The following is a 23691-nucleotide window of genomic DNA, read 5'->3' as shown; positions in this document are numbered from 1 at the left end:
TCTATACTTGCTCAAGTCCATGCGACTGTTGTATGTGAGACCCTCGACTTGCGATCCGCATCATGAAGCGTACGCACCTTGATTTGAAAGCGTACAAAAGATGTGTCTGGCTGCCACGGGGCATACAGGGCCCTTGCACCGGTCAGTTACACACCGACGCAAACACACGTAAATACGTACCGATGTGCGCGCACGTCACTGTAGGACAGAACGAAGCGCCATGCACTACGTCCAAGCACACTTTCTGTGTCATCACACATTGCTGATCGCATAGCTGGCATCGACGCAGGCATAAGCGAGGGAAGTAGTACAGAGTCCATGTCAGCGACGCGCCGCGACGACATTTGCATGGTGACGACAACTGTGAGCCGCTCAGACTCCGGAATATGGCTATCACGCAGTGTCGTCAATGCGCGAAGAATCGACTGAATCGCATCTTCACGCGCCTTGCGTTGCTCGCGAGTTGCATTGAGCGGGAGCGCATGTGCGTACGTGAAAAACGAGAGTGTATCGAGAATCAACAAGGACGTCCGCGGCGGTAAGCCAGGCACTTTGAGCACTGTGCTAGCAGCCATGTTGAGAAACGCCAGCAGCTCAGCCAACGTCGTGCATCGCACCAGATGCACACCTCGCAGCACTGCTCGCTCCAATGCGTACTGCAGGTGATGACGATCCATCGCAGCATCCAGGTTCGCCACGCCTACTTGAGCAAATGCCCGCACTGTATCCAGGTGGTGCTCTGAGACAATGTGCCGCGTCATACTCAAGACGCGCCATGGCTGAATACTCCCCTCTGTATCAACAAGCACAACCTGTCCACACCATGGCTCAATGTCGGTACTGATGGCTTCTTCGAGTGTCGCTGCTTTCATGTGCTCGCTGCCTGGAAGCAGAAAAGCTGGTTCATTGTCGTCGTGGCCATCGAGACGCTCTTGGTCTTCGGACGTGCTCTTGTCCACGTCGCGCTCATCTGCGTCCGCCTCGTACTCATGCAGGAAGACGTGCATCGAATGAACAATGTGTTGCAGACGTTCCAAAATCGCCATTTGAACCGCCCACGTTGTCTTTCCACATCCGGGCGGACCGACTATTTCCAGCGCAGATCCAATGGGGAAGCCACGTCGCCGCTCATCAGGCGAGCTGTCCTGGCTTAATGGGGCGTAGGCACCGCCACTTTTCCATCTCCCCGCATGATCGTCCAGTGCTTCAATACCACACAGCACACGCAAGGGTGCACGTCGAATAGGGTCGACGTCGTCGCGAACTGCTGTCGCCTCAGACTCCACTTCCACGGAGTCCATCGCGTACTCATCGAGCTCATGGAACGACTGCGCCGACGTTGCGCTTGGGAAAGTAGGCACCGGCATCTGCGATAGCGGTGTCCAGGTCCCTAGATCTTCAGCTGGCTGTGAAGCAGAATGCCATAGATCTGCCGCCGCGCGGAGCGGTGCCCAAGGAGTTGCCCCATTTGTCGACGGTCCATCCCAAGGGCGTCGCGGCGGCGGCGGCAGCGACGGCGGCGGCAGTGGCATGCAAGATGGACTTGCCAGCTCCTTTTTGGTTTGTTATCGATTGAGAACGTGGGGCAAGATGATGCGTGCGTGTCGTCAGGACGAAAGGAGCGGAGAAAGGTAGGCAATCATCTTCCGCTCCCTTTATCGTCCATGCAGGCGCGTGGCTAGCGCCCAAACCTCGACGATCCTCGCCAGCGTACCTCCATTTATCTCCGCATCTACTCAAACCTACCTCCATAGTGCTCTTCCCCAGCACGCACGCTTTTCGCCGCCCCGCTTGCTCCGTGCACATCCACATTATAGGCACTGCCGCGTTCTGTTCCGGCTGCGTCGTTCTCGCTTTCTCGTCCGTGCACTGCGAACCCAGATAACTTTAACGCAACCTACACACACACACACACACCCACACCAGAAGTTTATCATGTCCCTTGATTTACAGGAAGTTCTGGACTTTGCTATTAGCTTATCGAAACAGGCTGGCGAAGCGATCGTGCAGGGATCCGAGACGCGTTTCAAGAATGCCACGGGCTTCGATGAAAAGAAAAACACCGCCGATCTTGTGACTGAGACGGACCAAAACACCGAGAAACTCGTCTGTGAGGCAATCAAAGACAAGTACCCAGACCACAAGTACGTTGGCTGTGTGCCCCATCCCGCCCCCCAAGTATTGGCTAACTTGTGCAGATTTATCGGCGAGGAAACATGGGCAGCCGGCGAGCATCCGACACTGACAAATGAACCAACATGGATTATCGATCCCATCGATGGTACGACCAACTTTGTCAAAGGCTTTCCATTCGTTTGCATCTCCATCGGCTTTGTGTATGAAGGTGATCCGGTTATCGGCGTCATCTACGCACCATTTCTGGGCTATCTGTGTGCAGCCAAGAAAGGCCATGGCGCATTTATGACGACGCCGTTGCACCCAGAGCGTCGTCCTCTCCCACTCGTGGCGCCACAGCCACTTCCCTCGTTCAAGCAAGCTTTGATTGCTTTTGAGTGGGGCTCCGACAGGTCCGCTGAGGTGATGGAGAAAAAGTCTCGTACGTACAAGCGCCTCGTCGGCGACAAGCAGAGTGGCGTCGAGGGTGGAGAGATGGCCCTGGGCGTCCGCTCGATGGGCTCGGCGGCCCTCAACTTTGTGCATGTGGCTATGGGTTGCCTTGACGCGTACTGGGAAATCGGCTGCTGGGCCTGGGACGTTTGTGCCGGCATAGTCATTGCTCGCGAAGCGTACGTATCTACACAGGCGCATCTTGGTTGTATATGTGTGACTAACAAGCCGGTGCAGTGGCTGTGCGGTGGTTGGATCCAAAGCACAGGCGAACAACGCGCTTACCCAGAGCTCATTTCCACCGGCCACAACGACGCCAGACGTTCTGACGGGCCGCAAGTACCTCGTGGTCCGTGCTATTGGCGATGGAAACCAAGAGTCTGGCGTCGATGCACAGAAACGCATTATCCGGACGTACTATGATGCGGTGGAAGAATGGGACCCATAGTCTCCTATAGCAGCACGTCAGGCTCCATGCCTCCAGGTCTCTCACATCCTCTTGTGACACTGTGTCATCTCCACGTTAGTCGATGGCTTATCGATGACGCACGCCGACCAGCGGCACGCCCTTGAGTCCGTCACACACAGTATCGAGAGCCTTTGAGTCGCTGGTGAGTGTGTTGGACAGATGCACCAGACCTTGTTGCAGGGCTGCAAGAATGTGCGTGATCTCGTCAAACGAAGATTCATCCACTACGACCCATTCTGTGCCGCCATTCGCTCGGCCCTGCGCTTGTGATGCCTCCCGCTTCGCACGTACAACGCTCAGCTGGGCCCATAGTTCATTCATTTGCGCACGCAAACGAGCATGTTCTGTCGAAGAGGCCGCATAGTCGCCCATGGCGCCATTTAGCTGAGCGTCACAGTTCTCAAGCAATGCCTTTACATTGTCTTCGACAGCTGTGAGACTCTGGCCACGCAGAGCTGGGATAAGCATTGATGTATCTTTCACAAAAGAGAGCAGCCGCTGGTGGATGCGTGTCTGCATCATCATTGCTGAATGCGCACGAACGGCGTTCGACAAATCGTGCTTTTGGTGCAAATCGGCCAGCTTCTTACTGAGCTCAGCTGCCTTTGAAAGCTGGCGAGATGCCTCAGTCTTTTGTGCATTCGAACGCACTTGCAAGTCTCCAAACCCGACTGCAAGAACTGGGTATAAACGTTCTGGTTCAGGATTTTCTTGCAATGCTTTGTTCCACAGATTATCGTGCATCGGACCAACAGCGTCCGGCCTTCTTACACACAACTGCGTTAGACTCTGTGCGTCAGGTGCGCGGTTGTACAGATAGTACTTTGTGTGAGCATCAGACATACGTACTTGGAATTGACACGTTCCCAAATTGGACGTGTCCCAACTAGCGGCAATCCGGTCAAGCTGGACATGGAGGGGAGCGCCTAACTTCCGATCTTGCGAGGCAGTATTCGAAGCTGCGTTCGCAGGCATGGATGCCGACGAATTAAGCGATGATGTGGGTTGTCCGAACAAACTATTCGGCTGGGGCTGCGTTTGTGAACCAAAAAGGCCGCCACCTTGCTGGGGCTGGTTAGGCTGTAAGCCAAAAAGGCCACCGCCGCTTTGCTGGGTCCGACTAGGCTGTGAACCGAAAAGACTACCACTTTGTTGTGGTTGGCTGGTCTGTGAGCCGAAAAGACCACCACTCTGCTGAGGCTGACTAGCCTGTGATCCAAAAAGACCACCACCTTGTTGCGGCTGACCAGTCTGTGAGCCGAAAAGACCACCACTCTGCTGCGGCTGATTAGTCTGCGAACCGAAAAGACCGCCACTCTGCTGCGGCTGACCAGTCTGTGAGCCGAAAAGACCACCACTCTGTTGCGGCTGACTGGTCTGTGAACCGAAAAGACTACCGCCTTGTTGTGGTTGGTTTCCTTGCGATCCAAAAAGACCACCACCTTGTTGCGGCTGACCAGTCTGCGAGCCGAAAAGACCACCACTCTGTTGCGGCTGACTGGTCTGTGAACCGAAAAGACCACCGCCTTGTTGTGGTTGGTTTCCTTGCGATCCAAAAAGACCACCACTCTGCTGCGGCTGACTTGTTTGTGAACCGAAAAGACCACCTGACTGCGCAGGCTTCGATCCAAACAAACCACCACTTTGTTGCGCGTTCGACTGCGTCGTAGACGAGCCAAACAAGCCGCCTTGACTCGGGGCACTTGCACCAAACAGGCCAGTGCCTGTCTGCGCAGGAGCCCCTGTGTTTGTGTTGGTGCCCGCGCCGAACGACGGCGCAGTATTTGTACCACCAAACAGTGAGGTGGAAGCAGTCGGCGCCTTGTTGAACGAAAACGCCATGCTCGTTATGGTCGTTACACAGACGGGCGCGAGGACAATTCGATCGGCAAGTCTTAAAGTGACGAACGACCCTTTGTCAACAAATGTTCGGACTGGCTATCACTATCATCATCATCTTACATAATCGGGTCTAGCTACTTTAACAGTCTGGTACAGCGACAGGAATTTTGACTGTGGTCGCAAGGCCACTTAGACTCGTTTCTTTGTACTTCGTGTGCATGTCAGCGGCCGTTAGGCGCGCTGCTTGAATCGCCTCATCGAGTGTAACAGTGTGGATACCCTCTGTGGATAGTGCTAGATTGGCACTGACGACGGCTTTGACGGCACCGACGGCGTTCCGCTCAATGCAAGGCGCCTGAACCAATCCATCCACAGGGTCACACGTCAGGCCCAAGTTGTGCTCGATCGCCGTCTCGGCTGCTTGCTCAATTACTTCTGGGCTACCGCCCATACACGCAGCAAACGCGGCAGCAGCCATAGAGCAACTTGTGCCGACTTCGGCCATGCAACCACCTTCCGCTGCACTGATCGTGGCACCTCGCTTAAATAGCATACCGATCGCGGCAGCTGTGAGCAAGAATGTTTTCACCAGGTTTTCTTCATCTTCTGGCGTGAGAGCCACGAATTCTACCACATATCGGAGCACGGACGGAATTATGCCTGCTGCTCCCAATGTTGGTGCAATAACAATGCGGCCGCCAGCAGCTACTTGCTCATTGGTCGCAATAGCCCAACAAGACAGCCAATCCATCGCTGGAAAATTTGTTCGGCGTGGTGGCACTGGCATGATTTCGTGCTGGAAGGAGCCGCGAATTGTCGGGACTCGTGATGACGACCGCGTCTTGATAGAAGGCACATACCCCCCTGACGCGTTAGACGACGAAGCAATGGCGGCGGCCGAAGACGGAGACTCATGTGAATCCAGCGGCACATTGATGGTATCGGAGGATCCACGCATATGTCCGAGACGCCGTGGACCCATGTACAGTCCCCGAATCAGCCGGTTGTACAGTTTCGGTGCTCGCCGCTTCATCTGCAGAGAGCCCGGCAACACTTCTTGCTCACTCAACACACCTGCGCGGATCCCCTCATCCATTACATTCCATATGTTGATAATTTTTTCCTCAATCTCCTCTGGCGTGTACCAAGTTAGCTCATTTTCATACACGATCTGTGCAATCGTAAGATTGTGCTTCCTAGTGAGTGCGAGGAGCTGTGACATGGTACGAAAAGGAAAACGTGGCTCCTTGGGTGCCTTTTGCTCAGATGAATCCAATTTGGACGGTGAAGGAAGTGCTGGTTGCGACAACGCCATGTTGGACTCAGTTCCCTCACGACGTCCACCTTCTACATCGTCGCGAGTGATCGACTTGTAGTACACATTTTCCATCACATCCACTGGATGGCTCTCTTTTTGCGATGGCGTGATCGCTGCTTCATTCAGACTAGCCAACGCATTTGTCACAGCGTCAGGATCGTTCTCTGACCTTGCATTGTTGGAAGCGGCCGGGCGCGGTCCTGGTTTGTCTGCTACAGCCATGAGACCATTCACCACAAAGCCACCACCAATGCTGTAAAAGTCATTCGTAGCTAGAAGATCTCCATCATGATTAAATACGCTAAAGCGCATGCCGTTGGAATGCATAGGGAGAGTCTGTCCCCATTTCCATTCGAGGTCCCTGTCGTAGTCAAACTCGATAACTTTGACGGGGCCTTTTTCAGGCATATCCTTGCCGAGTGCGAGACACTTATTTTTCTTGATGGCCTCGAAACGTATAGGTACAGTTTCTGTATCAACAGTTTCGCACTCGGCGCCCTCCAAGCCTAGCAGCAATGCCTGCGGCGTCATGTGGCCCTTTCCTGTCGCGGCTAAGCTTCCATACAATGCAAGCTTAATGCGAGCAACTGATTCTATCAAGGCTGACTTGCGCAAGTCATGAACAAATATTGCTCCTGCCCGCATGGGCCCTACCGTATGAGACGACGAAGGCCCAATGCCGATCGAGAATAAGTCAAACATCGAAATCACAGCATGTTCTTTAGATGAATGTGACGCAGAAGACATGGCATCGTTTCGATCAGTATGATTGGGTGGACCCTTGTTGCCCTGCCCAGTTTTCGGGAAGTGCGTATGGGAGAAGGACTCTGGGTCTGGGTCTGGGCCGATCGTTTGCTCATGTGTCATATGAAGACTCCTTGCCCACGCAATGCGCCTCGTCAGACTACCATGATGGCCTGCAGCGAAGCGCGTAATGCGCGGCGATGCCTGTTTCCAGGCATACAGGAGCATGTAAGAAGCGGTGTGGCGTTATTGCTAATGCAGTGATGGACGTCGCTGTTTTGGCGAAACGCCTGTCACCCCAGACTCAAGATACTTTCGGTGTGCGGTGCATAAGTAAAACTACGTTGTTGGGGCACAAAGCCTCACTGGCGAAATTACTAATCACGAGACGCATCTCCTTCACGTCTCTTCTCCAGTCCGCCGTCGAGGTGAGCCAACGGACAAAAGCGACATGAGAAAAAAAATCCGCCCAGCTGATCGAATTCGTTTAACGGAGGATGCATAAAAAGCAATTTTTGCCCATACTACCAAAGCAGCTTTTTTTCTTACATATGCACCCATGACAACTACTTACTCGTTGAGACTCTCAGGCACAGACCGGAGGACATAGTCAAACATGTGTAAGGCATCGCGCTGCATGTGTGCGGGAGTGTATGCGGTTTTGCGGGGTAGGCCAGGACTGGGCGAACGGCGGCGACCCCGCGAAAGGCCAAAAGAACTTGTTGCATGCGCGCGAGAGACGCGCGGAGGCAAAGCATTTTGAAGTGCGGTCTTAGGGCCTTGTGAAGCATTCCGCCGCCACAAGCGGGGCGCCAGAGGCGATACAGAGCGAGTCGAGGCACGCGAGCGCGGCGCTTGCGAGTCGTCTATGGCCATGTTGTTCATAGCCGAGAACAAGGGCATCTTTCCAGATTTGCCAACTGCGTGACCATCGTTAACATTGTTGGCGCTCTCCTCCAATGGTGAAGGGTCCTTTGTTGACTCCAGCATCGGCATAGACTGTGTCATGGCAGCAGGTACTTCCTCGTTGGAATAATCCGATCCTGCATCGCCCTCGTCACGAGCCCCTGACGCCACATGTGCTTCTTGCTTCGACATGGCCAGATGCGTGTTCAGTGTCTCGGTGATCCGTGCGATAATTGGCGTGTACCTGTCCGCGAGCGACAGAGCAGCAGTCTCTGCAGCGGCGAAGCCAGGAAGAGCTGCTTCATAGTCACGCCACGAATAGTGGAATAGTTGCGGTGGTGTTGGAAGCACGTTGCCCATCAGCTCCAGACCTGCGGGCATAGGGAAACGCTCGTCCGTCCAGCCTGGCGGGATGCGGCAAAATGCAATCTGGATTAGAAGAAGCGACGGAATCACACGGAAGGCATGCAGAGCCGTGGGCGACAATCCTGTGTCTTCCAAATGACCTTGATCAGATGATGTCGCCATGTGTAACATGGCATCCGGCTCCTGTAGCAGCGTCCGAAGCACGATAACTGTGCATTGAAGTGCCTCAAATGCCTCGCTCAGTGCCTCATGAGCCAAATCATCATCATCATCATCATCATCTTTTCCTCCATCACCGTTGACATCCTTATCGCTGTTCACGCCATTGCTAACAATCAGGTTGTAGCCATGACTAGATTGTCGGTCTTGACTCTTGACATTCGCATCAGCCATGGTGCTCTCTGTACCATTCTCTTTGGTCTTGTGCTCAGCAGTCATTTGCTCGCCACTTTCTATGCCATGTGCTTTGACATCTCTCGACTCTGGAGCACTCGTGTCGACTCGTGCAGACTCATCCCTAGCATGTTCCGATACATGAGCCTGGCACGAGTGCTTTTGCGTGAGAGATGGGTAAAAGTTTGTGCAGAACTGGCGCATGAGTCGCTCAAACACTTGCAAGTCATGCAGCTGCTCAGCGACCAAGAGTGGATTCACCACGAAACAGTCTGCATCCGTGGCAGGCAAAGCAAAGTGGCCGCACCACGACTTGAAGTTGTCCGTGCCAGGCTCCGGGGTGCGTGTGCCGGAGCCCGACTCGACAGAAGCACGCCACTTCCGAGACGACGAATGTCGGCTCACAGAACGCAGCGCGTGGGCCAGTTGAGTGGGCGTCGGTACCCGCTTCGACTGTTCACCAGAAAGCAGAGCATTTAGAACCGCACTCGAGGGCATAGCACTAGGCGTTCGACCAAACGTGTGCGCAAATTCTGCTTCGACAACGGACGCCGGGGCAAAAACCGAGCGGGCTGTGATGATAACAAGGCCTTTCCAGATCGTGTGGATAGCAACAGATATGAACCAGGCTTGGCCATCCTGTCCACAACGATCGACAATTCGTAGCATGAGCAGGCGGTAGGCAGCATCGAGACGCTCCTCTAGTTCCTTGTACCAAGGCACACGTGGATTTCCATGCTGCGCATCGAAATCACTAAGTAGGGGTGGTGATGTTTGAGGCTGGAATGGTCGCGTGTTCGCACGCATCAAGCATGCCGTGATGGATGACTTGAGGGTCACGAGGAGAGGCTGCACTACATGGATAATACTCGCTTCCATCTGCTCGCGCAGTGGAGACAGGATATCATGCACATATGAAGGCATCGGTGGCTGAGCCATACCTTCAGCAGCTGTAGGCATCAGAATGTTGGGCGAGTGCAGAAATGCTAGGGGTGGCAACCCCTCGAGACAGCGCTCCAGACTCTCTTCAACGATCCATTCAAGACTGATAAGAGCCAGGTTGAACTCCATCGCTGCTGGCACGTGGTGTGGTCCGCGAAGCGATGCTGGGATTTGCAATGCGGTGGGATCCGTGCGTGATGAAACAAGCTGCGACTCGATGCGCGCGACAAACTGCGAGAGTGTTTTGAGCACAGTGCGCGACACGGCACGCAAAAGGTACGGGTCTTCTTGTGCTGCACTGTGCAGTTCGTCGATCACAAGACGCGTCATTTCAATAACCTTGATGCGATTGGGAAGGCGGTTAGTCCCATACGATATATTTTGAATCCGTGGTACACTGATCGAATAGCCGGTAAATGGCGATGTGCCTGAGTGGGCAATGCTCGAAACACTTTGTTGCGATGCAACGAATGCCTTGTTGACCAGCTCATTCAGCCGAAGAGAGAACTGAGACAAACGCGAAGGATCGGCTTGAACAACCGCAGATACGCCGGGATTCCGCACCGCACTGGCTGGCGGGGTGGTCGGCGGCGTTGCACCTAACGAGGCCGCTCCAGCAGCAGCAGCACTCGCAGGACCATGCGTGTTACCAGATCCCTGGGCCGTTTGTGAGCTGCCCAATTTCGAGAGCGAGGCAAGGGACAAGACTCCCGGTCGTCGACTAAATCGCTTGTTTGCTTCAGATGTTTCTGCGTCGCTGCCTGTTACGTTGTGAGGCGTCGGAGTAGAGTGCGAGAAAATCGGCATAGTAAACGTGTGTGTCTTGGCCGGTACGCTCGTGCACAACTAGATATCTGTCGACGAGAGAGTGAATCAAGAGTATGTCTCAAGGTATGTCTTAGTCTGGTTCCAAGTCCAGCTCAGTAAGGAACAACTGTGTCTCGGTTGAACGGGGGCGAGCACTGACTGTGGCAACACGCTTCAAATCGCTTTGAAAGAGTGCAATAATATCAACCATCAAGGTCGCAGGACGTTGTCCAATCTCTCTCGGAGCGTGCCAAGTGAGAGTCGTTCAAGGAGAGCCAGGCCCTGAAGGAGCTCTTTTGTGTGCCAATTTTTTTAGCACTTTTTCTCGGCACAGGCCAGTCAAGCTAAGCCTGCCAGTTGGCGGCTAGCTGTAGCCAACAGGTTTCTTTCATCCACAATCCCAGCTGGTGCCCCTGCTAAAATAAAATCAGTCTGCACCCAATGCAAATAGACTTTTAGGCAGTGGACAAGAAACTAGGATAAGGAATCTGCACTTCAAACCAATCAATTTACTCATAAATAATTCTACAGATCAACTGGCTGACCCATGTGCTTTGTCACTTGCTCGTCCACCCACTTGGCAAACGTGTCTTGCACACCTACATCGCGTGCAAGAGGCAATGGGTCCACCTGACGGGCCCATGGCGCGAAGTACGACCCACCCTTTGTAGCAGCCTCTGGGGCAGTGTTGAGATAGAGCTGTGTAATGCAGCCCATCCTTTGCGGATAAAAGATGGCTGCTTCAATAATGGGCATCATTATCGTATTAAAGCCCTGGTTCCATTCACGCACAAGCCCAGTCTTCAAAATTCCTGGATGGCACGATGTGAACACAATATTCTGAGCGCCCAAATTGCGCTGGAACCAGTTGGCACTCAGAATATTACAAAACTTACTTGTTCCGTAGGCACGGTTATGTGCCGGCATATAGCAGTACGTGTGTAATCCTGTGGGATCTGTTGGGTCAAACCCTTTCGGAGATGTGGCACGATGCGCGATACTTGAAGTGAAACACACGCGTGGTGGGCGATCAGGTGAAGCCTTTGCCGATACTTGCAATGCAGGGACCAACAGTTGCGTGAGATAGTGATGGCCGAGACTGTTCGTCCCCAAGTGAAGCTCGTACCCATCTTTCGTCTCCGGCCCCACATACGGGTTCATCACGCCCGCTGAGTTGAAAAGCATGTCAAGGCGTTGCTCTTTGGCTAAGAATTGCTCGGAGAATTCCTTAATGCTGTGAAGACTCGCGAGATCCAGCCTGAGGAATTCTATCTTTCCTGGCAACTGATTCCTTTGGAGTTCGTCCATGGCTTTGTGCGCGCGTTCTTCACTTCGACATGCCAGGTATACCTTGGCATTTTTACGAAGAAGTTCGCGCACAGTCTCCAATCCAATTCCTGAATTTCCACCAGTAACGATAGCAATCTGACCAGAGCGTTAGACCCATGCGCCTGTCCTTGTATCTATCAAGAATGCATCACGTACACGGCCTGTCTGGTCAGGCACCTGTTCTACATTCCAACTCGGCGCAGGCCTTGTTCATGTCAGCCATAATAACGATTCGCCGCGGTACACGTACGGGAAAATGGAAGTCAAACCCCACATACTCAAAGTAGCAGGTCGCACGAGGTAGGAAAGCCGAATGGCAATCTCCCGCTCACCTGTAGGCTGACCAGGTTTCTTTGCATGCACCTGGTTCTCCAATTGAGCCGCACCGTTAACACCCTTCACGCACGCACGTGGCTTTGAACGGCAAGTGGAACAGCATAGCCAGTGACTTTCCATCCAAGGTGTCTCTATACGACTTGTCCAGTGCGTAGTGCAATCAATTGATCCAAGAAGCGAATCACTGGGCATGGTGAGTCACACGTATACATACAAGAGTCCTGTACTTTTGGATCTTTGGCGATAGGGCTAGGCTCGCCCCGACGAGCCCACGGCACATAGTACGCACCTCCCTCTCCTGCTTCTAACGAAGTACACGCGTACAGTTGCGTCAGCGCACCCATTTCAGGTGGATACAACACGCGCGGTCCAAGAAGGTTGCCGATCCAAACATTTGATAGATTTACAATGTGGCGTGACAGGTCTGTCTTGACATTGCCTGGATTGCAGGAGCTGAAAATGATTCCGTCACCACAATATTCGCTATTCAACTTGTTCGCAATCAGAATCACAGCCATCTTGCTGTTGTTATAAGCTTGAATGAACTTCGGCAGTACATGAAAGCCCTTTTCTCCAGACGGGTCACTGGGATCAAAGCCTTTGCTCGTAGCATACAAGTGCTGCATTGAGCTGGTAAAACAGACACGCGGAGGGCGCATGGGATTGAGTTGAAATGACTTGATCAAGAATGGAATTAACAACCGCGTCAGGTAATACGGACCCACAACGTTCACGCCAAAATGAAGCTCGAATCCTTCGCTAGTTTGACCACAGTTGGGATCAAGAATAGCCGCACAATTGAATAGCATGTCTAGGTGGCTTTGTCTATCCTGAAATAGATGCACACATCTCTGAATGCTTTCAAAACTACCAAGATCGAGCGGGAGAAAATCCACATGACCCTTCCTCGTCTCCGTATCAGATTTCAGTTTAGAAAGTGCATTCCGAGCTTTCGCTTCATTTCTTGAAGCCATGTACACGGTGGCTCCCTTCCCAGCAAGGGCCCGAACAGTCTCCAAACCAATACCTGAGTTGCCTCCTGTCACAATGGCGATGCGTCCATCCTGTGACGGCATATTGTCTACACTCCAAATAGGATTGGGACTTGTTGTTAGTGCGATTTTTTACACGCACGGGAAACACTGTGATATTTGCGACGGTGACGACATAATACAACAGAGATCGTGTCAAGATGGTCGAGCTTGCCTTTCAGGAACCAAGACAGCGCCGCACCATGTGAGCTTCGTTGAAATGGACGTGCGCCTTGATTATATAATGACACGAGCAACATGACGCGAGTTGTAAGTGCGGCGCCGTGCGTGGAGTCACGTATGAGGATTGGCATGGCTCGTTCGCCAGACACAATGTCAGAGTCCACGCCTGTTTCCACTGTGAAGCATTTGCGCGCTAGATTCGAAGGAAATGGTAGTCCTGCTTCAGCGTCTTCAGAAGACGCAGAGACAGAAAAACCACTTTCGAACAAGCCGGAACGGAAGCCTAAACCAGGTCATCTTTCGAGTGGTTCTTCGCTCGCGAACGCCCCTGAAGTGATCCCATCTGTATCGGAGCCGACTACAATACGCATAGATGACGGCCTAGTTGCATCAGAGCATATTGAAAATAATCCTGTGGATTTAACTGCACATAAAGCTGATTCTACAGAAAGCACGGATGATCCGAGACTCCTGAGCCAAGGGTGCGAAGCTACCGCTAATAATACAAGTATCGGTGAGGAGCTCCCCACAGATACTACTCCAGCACCTCGGAAGAGTGAAGACAATCTTATTACAAATGTGAATGAAGTACAAGAAGTTACATCCGAGTTATCGGTATCGACTCCAGACGCTTCTCTCGTGACAGTTGCGACGTCTCCGACGAAGAGCGACCCTCCGCCGGCAATGGTGTCGGAACCTATGTCACCGGCCAAGTCCATTGATACTGGTAAACCAACACCTGTCACGAATGCTGCAATTCGCTCACAGGTTCTTTCAAACACGTCAGCGCCAGGACCCAAACCCGAACTTCCCCCCAGGCCCGTGCCTAATGTTCCGTACAAAGTGCGTGAACGTCCAAAAGCCCAAGGAACTGCAGGTAGGCCTGCTGTCCCCCCACGCACGTATAGCAAACAAGCAACGACAGTATATGGTACACCTACGGGCTCAGCCTCAAAGCCTGCCTCCAGCAGCAGCTCCAGCAATGCGTCTCAAGTCCCAGCTCGTTACGACCAATGCTTCGATATCGTATCTACAGACTCTGCGCCACCGATCGTACAATGTGGCACCGTGTATGAAGTATGGATGCGCAGTGGTTTATCAGTGGATGAACTTGCCGTTATATGGCGCTCTGTCGCTGGCGATGATCCCAACAAGCAGGGTCTATTGCGTGCCCAGTTCACCACGGGCCTTCGTCTAATCGATGCAGAGTTACGCAGACAGTACATTCTTCGCGGCACCGCATCAACCGATCAATTCAGCAGTGTGCCAGCACTACCAGCTCGCCCTGCCGTATAGCGAAAGGTTGCCGCGCGCGTCTTCACATGTTCCGATAGGCAGGGGCAGAGTCATAGCAGGCCTCATATGTCTTGAAAATTTTGTGAACGTTGGTGTTTCATCGGCCGAGTGTCGATTCCATCCATGACTTCGTCAGTGTGCGCGAGACGCGATGAAGCTCGAATTCCATCAGTTCCAGCGCGCCGCGCGCTGACGACGATGGTCCGATGTTCAACATTCGAGATTCGCTGGCACGACACATTACCAATCTATTCGTGCTCATTTCAGCCCGTTTCAGCATCGCGACTTACGCAAGTTCTCGATCATAACCTTGGTCAAGGTACGTGAGTGTGTGCCAAAGAAAACAGAGAGGATTAACATTCAGCTGTCGGCTTACCGCCTGGGCAGAGCTTGGCAGGCGATCGAAGTCTTAGCACGGCTTCAGAGACAACACAACCACCAGTCTTAGCTGGTGGACAAAGCTGGCGTCTTGCGACCGCTGGTGGCGATAACAATGTTCGCATGTGGATGATTCACCCGAACATACCGTCTCCCGCGGCCTTAGCTGCTGCATCTTCAGATACTACGCCGCATCCGCCGCGAACAGAATACTTGGCGACTCTTGCTCGACATACGGGCGTTGTCAATGTTGTTCGTTTCTCTCCTTTTGGTGACATGCTTGCCTCAGCTGGTGACGATGGGAATGTGCTCTTCTGGGTCCGTCAGGATCTGAGTAGGAATCATTTTGGACAGACTCCCTTTTCTGTGTCGAACGTGGATGGCGTGCACGACAAAGAGTGTTGGCGGGTACGGCTCATGACACGTACTACTCCTCTGGAACTGTATGACTTGGCATGGAGCCCTGATGCTGACTTCGTTGCCGCCGGAGGCACAGACTTTTCTGTTCGACTTCTGCGAGTGTCAGACGGGACGGTTATTCGAGAGATTTCTGATCATCAACATTATGTGCAAGGAATAGCGTGGGACCCATTGCATCAGTACCTCGCGACACAGAGTAGCGACCGTTTCATGCACGTGTATGAACGGCAGAAAGAACAGGATTCTTCTATTGAAATGCGCATTGTATCCCGCAATACCCGCTCGGATATGCAAAGCCGGTCTGTCTCTGAAGCTCTATCAAGCGTTGACGCAGCGGCGCCAGCACCGGCCCCTGCGTTCAGCAACGTATGCACATCAGCTGCTGCCTCGGATGCACAACTCCCCCCTATCGACGTGCCTGAATGCTCAACTTGCTCACAACACGCACCTTCTTCAGTTTCATCTGACCAGGCCCAGAAACTATATGGTGACGATCGGTGTACAAGCTTCTTCCGGCGTTTGGACTTTTCTCCCGATGGTGCTCTACTTGTGACGCCAACGGGGCAGTTTTATCCGCTTTCTGCAACTGAAGCGGGTAGTAAGAATACGTCAATGTCCAATGCCGTCTATATATACGGACGTGCAAATCTATGTCGTGCTAATGTGCCTATTGCGGCCCTGCCTGGCCACAAAACCACCACCATTGCCGTGCGTTTCTCGCCCATTCTGTATCGATTGCGGTCCTCCTCATGCAGTACCAGTAAAAGCGTGCCATCAACAGCACAGCCTTCCAAAGACGTGAGCGAGGCGCACACTTCGTCGGATACACCTCGGCCCACGAGTATGTTTGGTTTGCCGTACCGAATGATCTATGCTGTTGCCACACAAGAGAGTGTTTGGGTCTATGACACACAGCAGGCTGGCCCGCTGTGCTGCTTTAGCAATCTGCACTATGCATCCTTCACAGATTTAGCCTGGTCACCAGATGGCCAGTCGCTTATGATGTCTTCCTCTGACGGTTACTGCTCATTGGCTGTTTTTGATTATCACGAGCTAGGACGGCCTTATCAGTACAGTGATCAGCCATCCTTAACCCGAACACCGAGTCGCACCTCTGGCTCCGTGGCTCCTATACCCAGTTTTGAGCCTGCGCCTGCGAAGTTGCCTGCATCTTCAACCCCTTCTAAAGACGCGGAGCCGAAGAAAAAGCGTCGCGTGGCTTTGACGTACGAGGGCCCTTTATCGTCTTCCCAGTAGGTTATATCACGTGTATAGAGCGAGTAACTTGAGCACGGGGCACCTCCACTCAGAATCGACTACGCATGGCTTTGTGGGACAAGGCGTGGTGTCGTTGGATCGACGACCTCGGCGCCATGAGTGAGCGGCAGTCTTGTACGTCACACAAAGCTAACGAGAGTACTGGAAATGGGATTTGCTCCTGAGCGTGTGGATTGGGCTCTCCATTCTACCAATGGGACCCTTGAAGCAGCATTAGATCACTTGGAAGCGCACCAAGATGAGGCCATACCCGCAGATGCGATGGCGGCCGCGCCACAGCCAACCAGCGCTGCGGACCCACATAGCACCGAGGCGCCTGAGGTGAATGTATGTACAGATTGATGCTTGCTGCAAGCTCATGCATTTTCCAGTCGATTCGCTGTAACGTTTGCGAAAAAGTATTCCGGGACATGGACCTCGCTATGTATCATGCAGACAAGTCTGGGCATGAAGACTTTAGTGAGAGTTCTGAAAAAATCAAGCCGCTCTCGCCTGAAGAGCGAGAAAAGCGGCTTCAGGAACGTGCGTGTCTTTGCACAAACACTGACGAGCATCCAGTTCGCACCAGGGCTGCTGAAAAGCGCGCAGTGAAAGAGGCCGAAAACGCCAGAGAGCAGCGCGCAAATGAACTGATTCGGCGCAAAGCTGGCCAAGATGCCGGCCAAGCGCGCGAGGAATTAGAGCGAAAGGGTACGTGGCATAGGCTGACTTGACACACAGAACGCATCAAAGAGGCTGAACGCAAGCGCCGTGAGCGTTTGGACGATGTAGGTACAACACTGTATCCAGCTAACATGCAGATCGCAGCCAAAGAGCGTGTCCGGCAACAGATCGAAGAAGACAAGCGCCGTCGAGCAGAGAGAGCTGCACGCGAAAAAGAACTGCGACAAGGCATTCAGACACAGGCAACGCCGGCAGAAGGGGTGCCCTCTCTAGCTGCGCAACTTGCCAAGACATCCCAAGCCAGTGCGGGCAGCGAAACTCGGCTGCGAGTACGTGCGCCTGGAGGTACTTGGATGGGTACTCTTAGCGTAGAAGCAACCCTTGCAGACGTGGAAAAGGCTGTGATATCCGATGGGAAAGGCGGGAGTGGCTCTTCACTGACGTTTTCGACCACATTTCCTCGAAAAACGTTCAGCCAAGACGAACGCAGCCAAACGCTCAAGGCACTGGGACTCGTTCCCAACGCAGCCCTCGAAGCACAGTAGTCAAACGAATAAAAAACGAAAATTACAAGAAATCTCATCTTTGCAGGAAGAGCCAAAGTAGCAAGGGAAATATAGCAATGTGCCCAATGTCTCGGCCAAGGCGGCGCAAAAAAGCGCCCATGCTGCTTGTGCGCACGAACAAGTTCAGGTTGCGGCGTTTTGTGGGCAGCTGGTTCTGATGTATGGGAAGCAAAGACTGATTCGAACGGATGAAAGCAGGCGCAAAAAGTACAAACGCAAGTGTCAGGACAAAAAGTGGCAAGTACACTTGCAGCCAAAGGGCAATCTGGTTAGGCAAGAGACACGGGGTATAATCGACAGATGGTACATCTCCGTTCATCTGGAGTTGAAGCCATGCATAACCTGGGCGCTTGACTCCCTCAACCATGGACATGGACTTGACTGTCAGCTCAGGTATGTCGGTAGCTTGGAAGCCGGTTACTACAGTGCCGCTTGCATTCTTTCGATAGCCTCTGTGAATCGCTTCACAATGATCGTGGTCATCACCGGAAAAAATGACAGCTGGTTGAATAGTGTCCAACACATAGTCCGATACGTTTATGTGAACAAGGTTCTGGTACGTTCGTTCCAGATCACCGCCTTGAAGAATGTCACCGCCTGGCACGCGTGCGCGCTGCGATTCACGACGCACGCCATGGACAGCCGATCGCGAGGGAACATCGCACAAATGCTCGTTGGCACGCCGCTCGAACGGAACATGCGAGAATAGAATGCGAGGCACATCTGCATGGTCAGATCATGATGTCACAAACGTACCTTGTCCCGCTGGAGGCCGTACACTTCCAAGCAAATCAATCATTTTTGTCGTAGTAAGCGCTCGCTCCTTGGCTGAATCCCAGTTTTCGATCGGCCCATGTCCAAGCGGCTGCATAGTAACCAAATCCATGGCATTCAGTAGCACAAGTTCATGCGTTGTAGACCGATGGTTCACAGAGATAGGAATCCGAGCATTCCATGAGGCTGTGCCATTCGTTTTGAGGACATAATCATCATCATCTACCAAGGGCGCATAGTCATGCTGGAACCACCCTGCAGCCAGTTCATTCAAAGTAGATGGCTTTCCAGTCTCGTATGCAGGTATGCCGATATCGTGGTTCCCTGGTACTATTAGTGCCGGCCAGGACCCATCATGCACGTCAGGACGCAGTGGAGAATGCAGCGAGTATCGCATCACGCGCAAGTTTCGGAACAGGGACATCCATCGAAGCTGGAGCTGGTTCCAATCAGTATAGGAATCATACCAGCGACCGCGGTCTGTCAAGTCGCCTAACAATACGACAAGATCAGCCCGCCGAGGACGTCGCCACAGGGATGCGCCCAAACCTTGTCGCGTCATCGCAAGCCATACTTTGCGCAAGTATTGATCAGAAAATGCGCTGACAAGAGCTTTCATTCCCTGCGAATACGTTTCGTACGTGTGCGCGCCAACAATTTGAGGATCGCTCAAAACCAAAATACGAAATGTTGCGCTTGAAGACGCTTCGAGATCGCACGAGCTCGTCGTCATGTAAAAGTAGCCTCGCTCCACCCAAAAGACCAGGATACACCATGCTATGCGAAGAGTCTGCACAGTATACGAAGGAAACAAAAGGCCCCACGCAAATGGCGGGACTCGGACGCGTCGTAACATGGACATACGAAAGTAAGCTATGGCGTAGTGGCGGCGAACGTCCTCCACATGTGTTGGAATAGATAGAGATGTGTTGAATGGCAAGCCTGCTTTGCAAGGTGCAAGGGAGTAGAGGGCCTAAAGAGCAAGCTCTGCGCCAATCATGATGTGATCAGAACTACACACAGAAACACGAGGTACACCTGGATGGAGTACCGACTCCGGGGAAAGCGATAGCAACGCCGTCACGACAGGAAAATCCGGGCCTTGAACATGTGCACGAGGCGCAAGAAGAATGTAATCGAGGGTGAGACGAAAGAGCGGCGAAAACAGTGTCCATTTAGGCTCAAAGCTTTGAAGCTGTCGCTGGTCCGTCGGTATAGGTGATTCGGTTTGGTCGTAGCGCTCCGGTGCAGTGCCGCGATCACGAAAGAACTCTGCATGTGGTCCCAATTGAGCGTAATGGGATCCGTATGCACTCCGAAAATGCCCCGGTCGCGTGGGACCGGCATCGAACTGTGCGAACGCGATGATTTCATCCGGCAAAAGAAGTTCATTTTCCTTAGGGGCACGATGGCGTCCAAGCACGCGGTCTTCGTCACCTGCTTCGGTGACAGTGGCTGCATAGTGCACCGTACGCAAACCACGGCTCTCGTCCACAGATGTGTGAACAACGCGCGAGGCCATCAAGTCGGTGCGAATTTGGTCACGGTACTGCGCAGCCTGTCCGGTCAAAAGTGTATAGGTAGAAGAGTGAGGCTGATCGTTCAAATCTCCCGCCAAGACTATAGGCCACGATGACCAGTCCTCCTGTGACGCGGCGCGCAAGCTGCTGAGCTCTCGCATGATAACTGCGGCTTGTCGTGCTCGCTCATAACCATACCGCGGGTGCCAGAATAAATGCGTTGTCGCCACAATGATACCGCCTGGGCCGGAAGAAAAAGGAAGTGCCACGATCAAAAGAATGTTGCGCGTGCAACGAGAAAGTGACGGACCATCCACAGTGTCGCCCCATTTGTCGACGTCGTCGAGACGGACGACCTTCTTCCACACAGGAGACTCGAACGTTGCACGTGTACTTGCCTTGGTTTTCCACATGATCATGAGCCCATGTTTCTTTTCTTCGTACCCCCGCTCATACACGAAATCGAATCCGGCCTGCCGAATCGATGGCACAATCTCATTGATCGAGTCGACTTCTTGGAAACATCCAAGATCGTTGTCGTGCGAGGTCATTTCTGCTACTATTCCAGGGAGTCGTGTCTTCAGTTTAAGGCAATCGCTGCCCGGGAATAGCTCACGTCGAACGAGACTCTGTGCTAGCATATTCCATGACACCAGACGCACTCGCCGTGCATCTTGCTCGACGGGCACATCGTGGTTGATATGCATCCACTCGCGATCTGCCACTGCGGGCTTTTCACACCGAGCGGTATCTGGTGTAGATGCACTCACATTCTGTGACTGGTCCAGCTTCCGACGCGCTCGCTCTGCACGTTTTCTTGCTATATCGTCGTGGTCCATATGCGAGGTCATTCTTGTCCTCAATGTCGATGGCGCTCGTTTCTCCACATCGTCTTGCGGCCGCCAGCAAAATAACAAGATCACTCTCTCCGATAACATCAAGTCCGCCCTTACCCTTCCCGTTCCATCAGACCGGCTTGGTGGACGCATCTCGGACTCTCGAATTCTAAGAGCGCTTCTCTTGCCTATGGGCAAGTCCACCAAAGATCAGCGCGATCACTTTTATCGGCAAGGCAAGCAAGAAGGATTTCGTGCACGCTCCGCCTTCAAGCTCTTGCATTTGGATGAGCAATATGGCTTGTTTGGCCGGCCTGGCCACTCGCTGGCTGCACGTGTTGTGGGACAGGATAACGTCGGTGCCATGTCATCAGATGCCGAAGCTCACTTGTGTGCATTATTTGGAAATGCACTTGGCCACGAAATATACACGTCACTCATGCGCGACGCACATCCCCCCACTGCAGTGATTGATTTGTGTGCGGCGCCGGGATCGTGGAGCCAAGTACTTAGCCGCCAGCTTCGAAGCAGCGGTGCTTGTATCGTGGCTGTAGATCTTCAGTATATGGCACCATTAGACGGCGTCACACAGGTCGTCGGTGATATTACTACACGAGAGACTGCACAAGCAGTCGAGCAAGCCTTCTATGATGCACAGCGCAGCCCATATACCCGCGTTGCTGACCTGATTGTCTGTGATGGAGCGCCTGATGTGACAGGGCTGCAAATGATTGACGAGTTCCTACATTCACAACTACTTGCTGCTGCTGTGACAATGGTGTCCTGCATGCTTCGCCGTGACGGCACTTTCGTCGCGAAGGTCTTTGCCGAGCCCGGCTCGTCATCTACGAATATGCTCATGGCTCAGCTAAGACGGCTTTTCCTGCGGGTTGAACTTGCCAAGCCACGCAGTAGCCGAGCCAGCAGTGCCGAGCACTTTGTTGTCTGTATGGGCTTCCTGGGTCCCAAGCATGACGAAGACTCGAGTCAAATCCAGCCCGTATTTCTGGGCGACTTGCAAGGGTATAATGCTGCATCTACGTAGTACGGGGTAGCAAGAGCGCAAATGTAAGATAACTAGTGTGACCCCGCATTTGTGCGTATGGACGCGAGTAGACATTGGCTGGCTGCATAGGCCGACGTTCGACCTTTTGCCGAAAGCCATGGCTGAACAGGATTTCAGCTTCAGGCTCCTGCTCGTACACGTTGGGTGAAGTTTCCTCACCTGCATGTGTTGTTTGTGTTTGATCTGCGTCGCCATCTTCCTGCTCCAAATCGTCGGATTTACGCTTTTGCGCAGGATGCGATGCAGGATTAGGAGCTCCATGCCTCGGGCTATCCAGACGAGGCGGGCCTTCGGTATCAATGTCTTGATTCTCCAAGTTGAGACTCGCACTAGCCTTCGATACACTGGTAGCTCCCTGATTTGCCCCGTCGCACTGCGGAGCAACAGTTTCACCCACCGACTCTCTTACATCAGGCTCTGCGCTTGTATATTCGCATTGCCCTTCTGTCTGCTGGGCCTGAAGACGTCGCTCTCGCTCCGCTTTAGAGTTGGCAATCTGCAGCTGCCGCCGGGTTTCGCGCTTCGCCTCCGCCTGCCGGATCCGCTCAATTACTTGCGAGATCGAGTCCAGAGGTGCCACATTCGTTAAAGATTCATGCGTGCGAACGAGACTCTCATACGTCGTTACATCCGTAAACCCATGCTCCGACAGTGTCGACACTGTGCGCAAAACCTGCTCAATGCAAGGCGAGAAACAGCAGATTCGCGTGCATATGTCCTGTCGCAGAGCTTCTTTGGCAAATGGCACAGCTTCCCAAGGTGCAGGCAAATCTAAGAACACTGCATCAGCCTTGTTGGTGAGGCCAAATCCATCCTTGCAAACGTTCCGATGTTCAAGAACAACTGTGGTATCAAGACCGTGCTCGGCAAACTCTTTGCGAGCCCGTTCGACGCGCTCGGCATGAAACTCAAATGAATATACGCGGCCTTCATACTCAGATTCGTGTACGTTCGAGATGGCAGGCGTCAGAGAATCCCGCTGTGTTTGCCATACATTTGACGTCTGTCCATGACCATTGGCAGCAGGTGGACCACGTGCTACAGTGCGAGCAAGAAAATGCGTAAAGCTTCCGCTACCCGTTCCAGCTTCAAAAATACAGGCACCGGGCGACAGATTGAGTTTCATCGTGATAAACGACATGTCAGGCGCATACAAAATCTGAGTTCGATGTGGAAGTGATATGGTCCAAAGCTCAGGCGACGGACGCAATACGTAGATGAATCCCTTCTTATTGCTGGAGTGAATCTGCGTCAGATACAATGCAGTAGACGCACTTTGCTGCCATAAGGCTGTCCAATAATGTCATCGTGCCGAAATACACCAAACATATTGATGATCTGCTCGCCACGCTTCATCACCGCAGGAACAGGTGTTTTGTCGCGTGACTATGTGTAAGAGGAAGTTGCAAATACAACACATACGACAAAAAGAATAACGACCTCGCCCTCGGAAATGAGTCGTGAATTCGACCGGGTCTCTGTTGCTGTCATGTCCGATGAGGAAGGGTCGTCGCCCGGCATGGGAAAATATTGCGAGCTATGGGTCAACGAATCGATCGGGATGCCGAATCAACTTTCATTAGGTTGATCGGGCCAAAGGGAATTGTGCTCAAAATTACTTATGTGGATGGTGCAGAAAGCAAGCAAGCGAAAGAAACAA

The 23691-nt window shown here is 52.9% G+C and overlaps 13 protein-coding genes across 13 annotated transcripts; 4 read left to right on the top strand and 9 right to left on the bottom strand.

Moving 5' to 3' along the window:
• Nucleotide 1: 1 nt before the first annotated feature.
• MGL_1235 (uncharacterized protein) lies at nt 2–1532 on the bottom strand (the record flags this gene model as incomplete). The annotated part of the gene is made up of 3 exons (XM_001731915.1): nt 2–25; nt 78–132; nt 181–1532. The coding sequence occupies 3 exons, from the start codon at nt 1530–1532 to the stop codon at nt 2–4; spliced, it is 1431 nt and encodes a 476-aa protein (XP_001731967.1).
• Nucleotides 1533–1935: 403 nt separating this feature from the next.
• On the top strand, nt 1936–3016 carry MGL_1234 (uncharacterized protein; the record flags this gene model as incomplete). The annotated part of the gene is made up of 3 exons (XM_001731914.1): nt 1936–2144; nt 2199–2747; nt 2806–3016. The coding sequence occupies 3 exons, from the start codon at nt 1936–1938 to the stop codon at nt 3014–3016; spliced, it is 969 nt and encodes a 322-aa protein (XP_001731966.1).
• An 87-nt stretch (nt 3017–3103) lies between these two features.
• On the bottom strand, nt 3104–4879 carry MGL_1233 (uncharacterized protein; the record flags this gene model as incomplete). The annotated part of the gene is made up of 1 exon (XM_001731913.1): nt 3104–4879. The coding sequence occupies one exon, from the start codon at nt 4877–4879 to the stop codon at nt 3104–3106; it is 1776 nt and encodes a 591-aa protein (XP_001731965.1).
• Nucleotides 4880–5018: 139 nt separating this feature from the next.
• Nucleotides 5019–7169, bottom strand: MGL_1232 (uncharacterized protein; the record flags this gene model as incomplete). The annotated part of the gene is made up of 1 exon (XM_001731912.1): nt 5019–7169. One exon carries the CDS (start codon nt 7167–7169, stop codon nt 5019–5021), a length of 2151 nt encoding a protein of 716 aa, XP_001731964.1.
• Nucleotides 7170–7511: 342 nt separating this feature from the next.
• On the bottom strand, nt 7512–10355 carry MGL_1231 (uncharacterized protein; the record flags this gene model as incomplete). Its single annotated transcript, XM_001731911.1, has 1 exon — nt 7512–10355. One exon carries the CDS (start codon nt 10353–10355, stop codon nt 7512–7514), a length of 2844 nt encoding a protein of 947 aa, XP_001731963.1.
• A 525-nt stretch (nt 10356–10880) lies between these two features.
• MGL_1230 (uncharacterized protein) lies at nt 10881–11960 on the bottom strand (the record flags this gene model as incomplete). The annotated part of the gene is made up of 3 exons (XM_001731910.1): nt 10881–11780; nt 11841–11889; nt 11935–11960. The coding sequence occupies 3 exons, from the start codon at nt 11958–11960 to the stop codon at nt 10881–10883; spliced, it is 975 nt and encodes a 324-aa protein (XP_001731962.1).
• Nucleotides 11961–12151: 191 nt separating this feature from the next.
• MGL_1229 (uncharacterized protein) lies at nt 12152–13096 on the bottom strand (the record flags this gene model as incomplete). Its single annotated transcript, XM_001731909.1, has 1 exon — nt 12152–13096. One exon carries the CDS (start codon nt 13094–13096, stop codon nt 12152–12154), a length of 945 nt encoding a protein of 314 aa, XP_001731961.1.
• A 288-nt stretch (nt 13097–13384) lies between these two features.
• Nucleotides 13385–14530, top strand: MGL_1228 (uncharacterized protein; the record flags this gene model as incomplete). Its single annotated transcript, XM_001731908.1, has 1 exon — nt 13385–14530. One exon carries the CDS (start codon nt 13385–13387, stop codon nt 14528–14530), a length of 1146 nt encoding a protein of 381 aa, XP_001731960.1.
• A 501-nt stretch (nt 14531–15031) lies between these two features.
• On the top strand, nt 15032–16585 carry MGL_1227 (uncharacterized protein; the record flags this gene model as incomplete). The annotated part of the gene is made up of 1 exon (XM_001731907.1): nt 15032–16585. The coding sequence occupies one exon, from the start codon at nt 15032–15034 to the stop codon at nt 16583–16585; it is 1554 nt and encodes a 517-aa protein (XP_001731959.1).
• Nucleotides 16586–16753: 168 nt separating this feature from the next.
• MGL_1226 (uncharacterized protein) lies at nt 16754–17814 on the top strand (the record flags this gene model as incomplete). Its single annotated transcript, XM_001731906.1, has 5 exons — nt 16754–16933; nt 16978–17128; nt 17165–17296; nt 17327–17373; nt 17407–17814. The coding sequence occupies 5 exons, from the start codon at nt 16754–16756 to the stop codon at nt 17812–17814; spliced, it is 918 nt and encodes a 305-aa protein (XP_001731958.1).
• Nucleotides 17815–17848: 34 nt separating this feature from the next.
• Nucleotides 17849–19228, bottom strand: MGL_1225 (uncharacterized protein; the record flags this gene model as incomplete). The annotated part of the gene is made up of 2 exons (XM_001731905.1): nt 17849–18558; nt 18592–19228. The coding sequence occupies 2 exons, from the start codon at nt 19226–19228 to the stop codon at nt 17849–17851; spliced, it is 1347 nt and encodes a 448-aa protein (XP_001731957.1).
• A 354-nt stretch (nt 19229–19582) lies between these two features.
• On the bottom strand, nt 19583–20968 carry MGL_1224 (uncharacterized protein; the record flags this gene model as incomplete). The annotated part of the gene is made up of 1 exon (XM_001731904.1): nt 19583–20968. One exon carries the CDS (start codon nt 20966–20968, stop codon nt 19583–19585), a length of 1386 nt encoding a protein of 461 aa, XP_001731956.1.
• Nucleotides 20969–22002: 1034 nt separating this feature from the next.
• Nucleotides 22003–23157, bottom strand: MGL_1223 (uncharacterized protein; the record flags this gene model as incomplete). The annotated part of the gene is made up of 1 exon (XM_001731903.1): nt 22003–23157. One exon carries the CDS (start codon nt 23155–23157, stop codon nt 22003–22005), a length of 1155 nt encoding a protein of 384 aa, XP_001731955.1.
• Nucleotides 23158–23691: the final 534 nt, after the last annotated feature.

The sequence above is a fragment of the Malassezia globosa genome (assembly GCF_000181695.2).
Source record: "Malassezia globosa CBS 7966 chromosome Unknown mgl_sf_2.1, whole genome shotgun sequence".
NCBI lineage: Eukaryota > Fungi > Basidiomycota > Malasseziomycetes > Malasseziales > Malasseziaceae > Malassezia > Malassezia globosa.
Note: the sequence above shows the minus strand (reverse complement) of the source record. Positions and strands in the feature narration are given on the sequence as shown.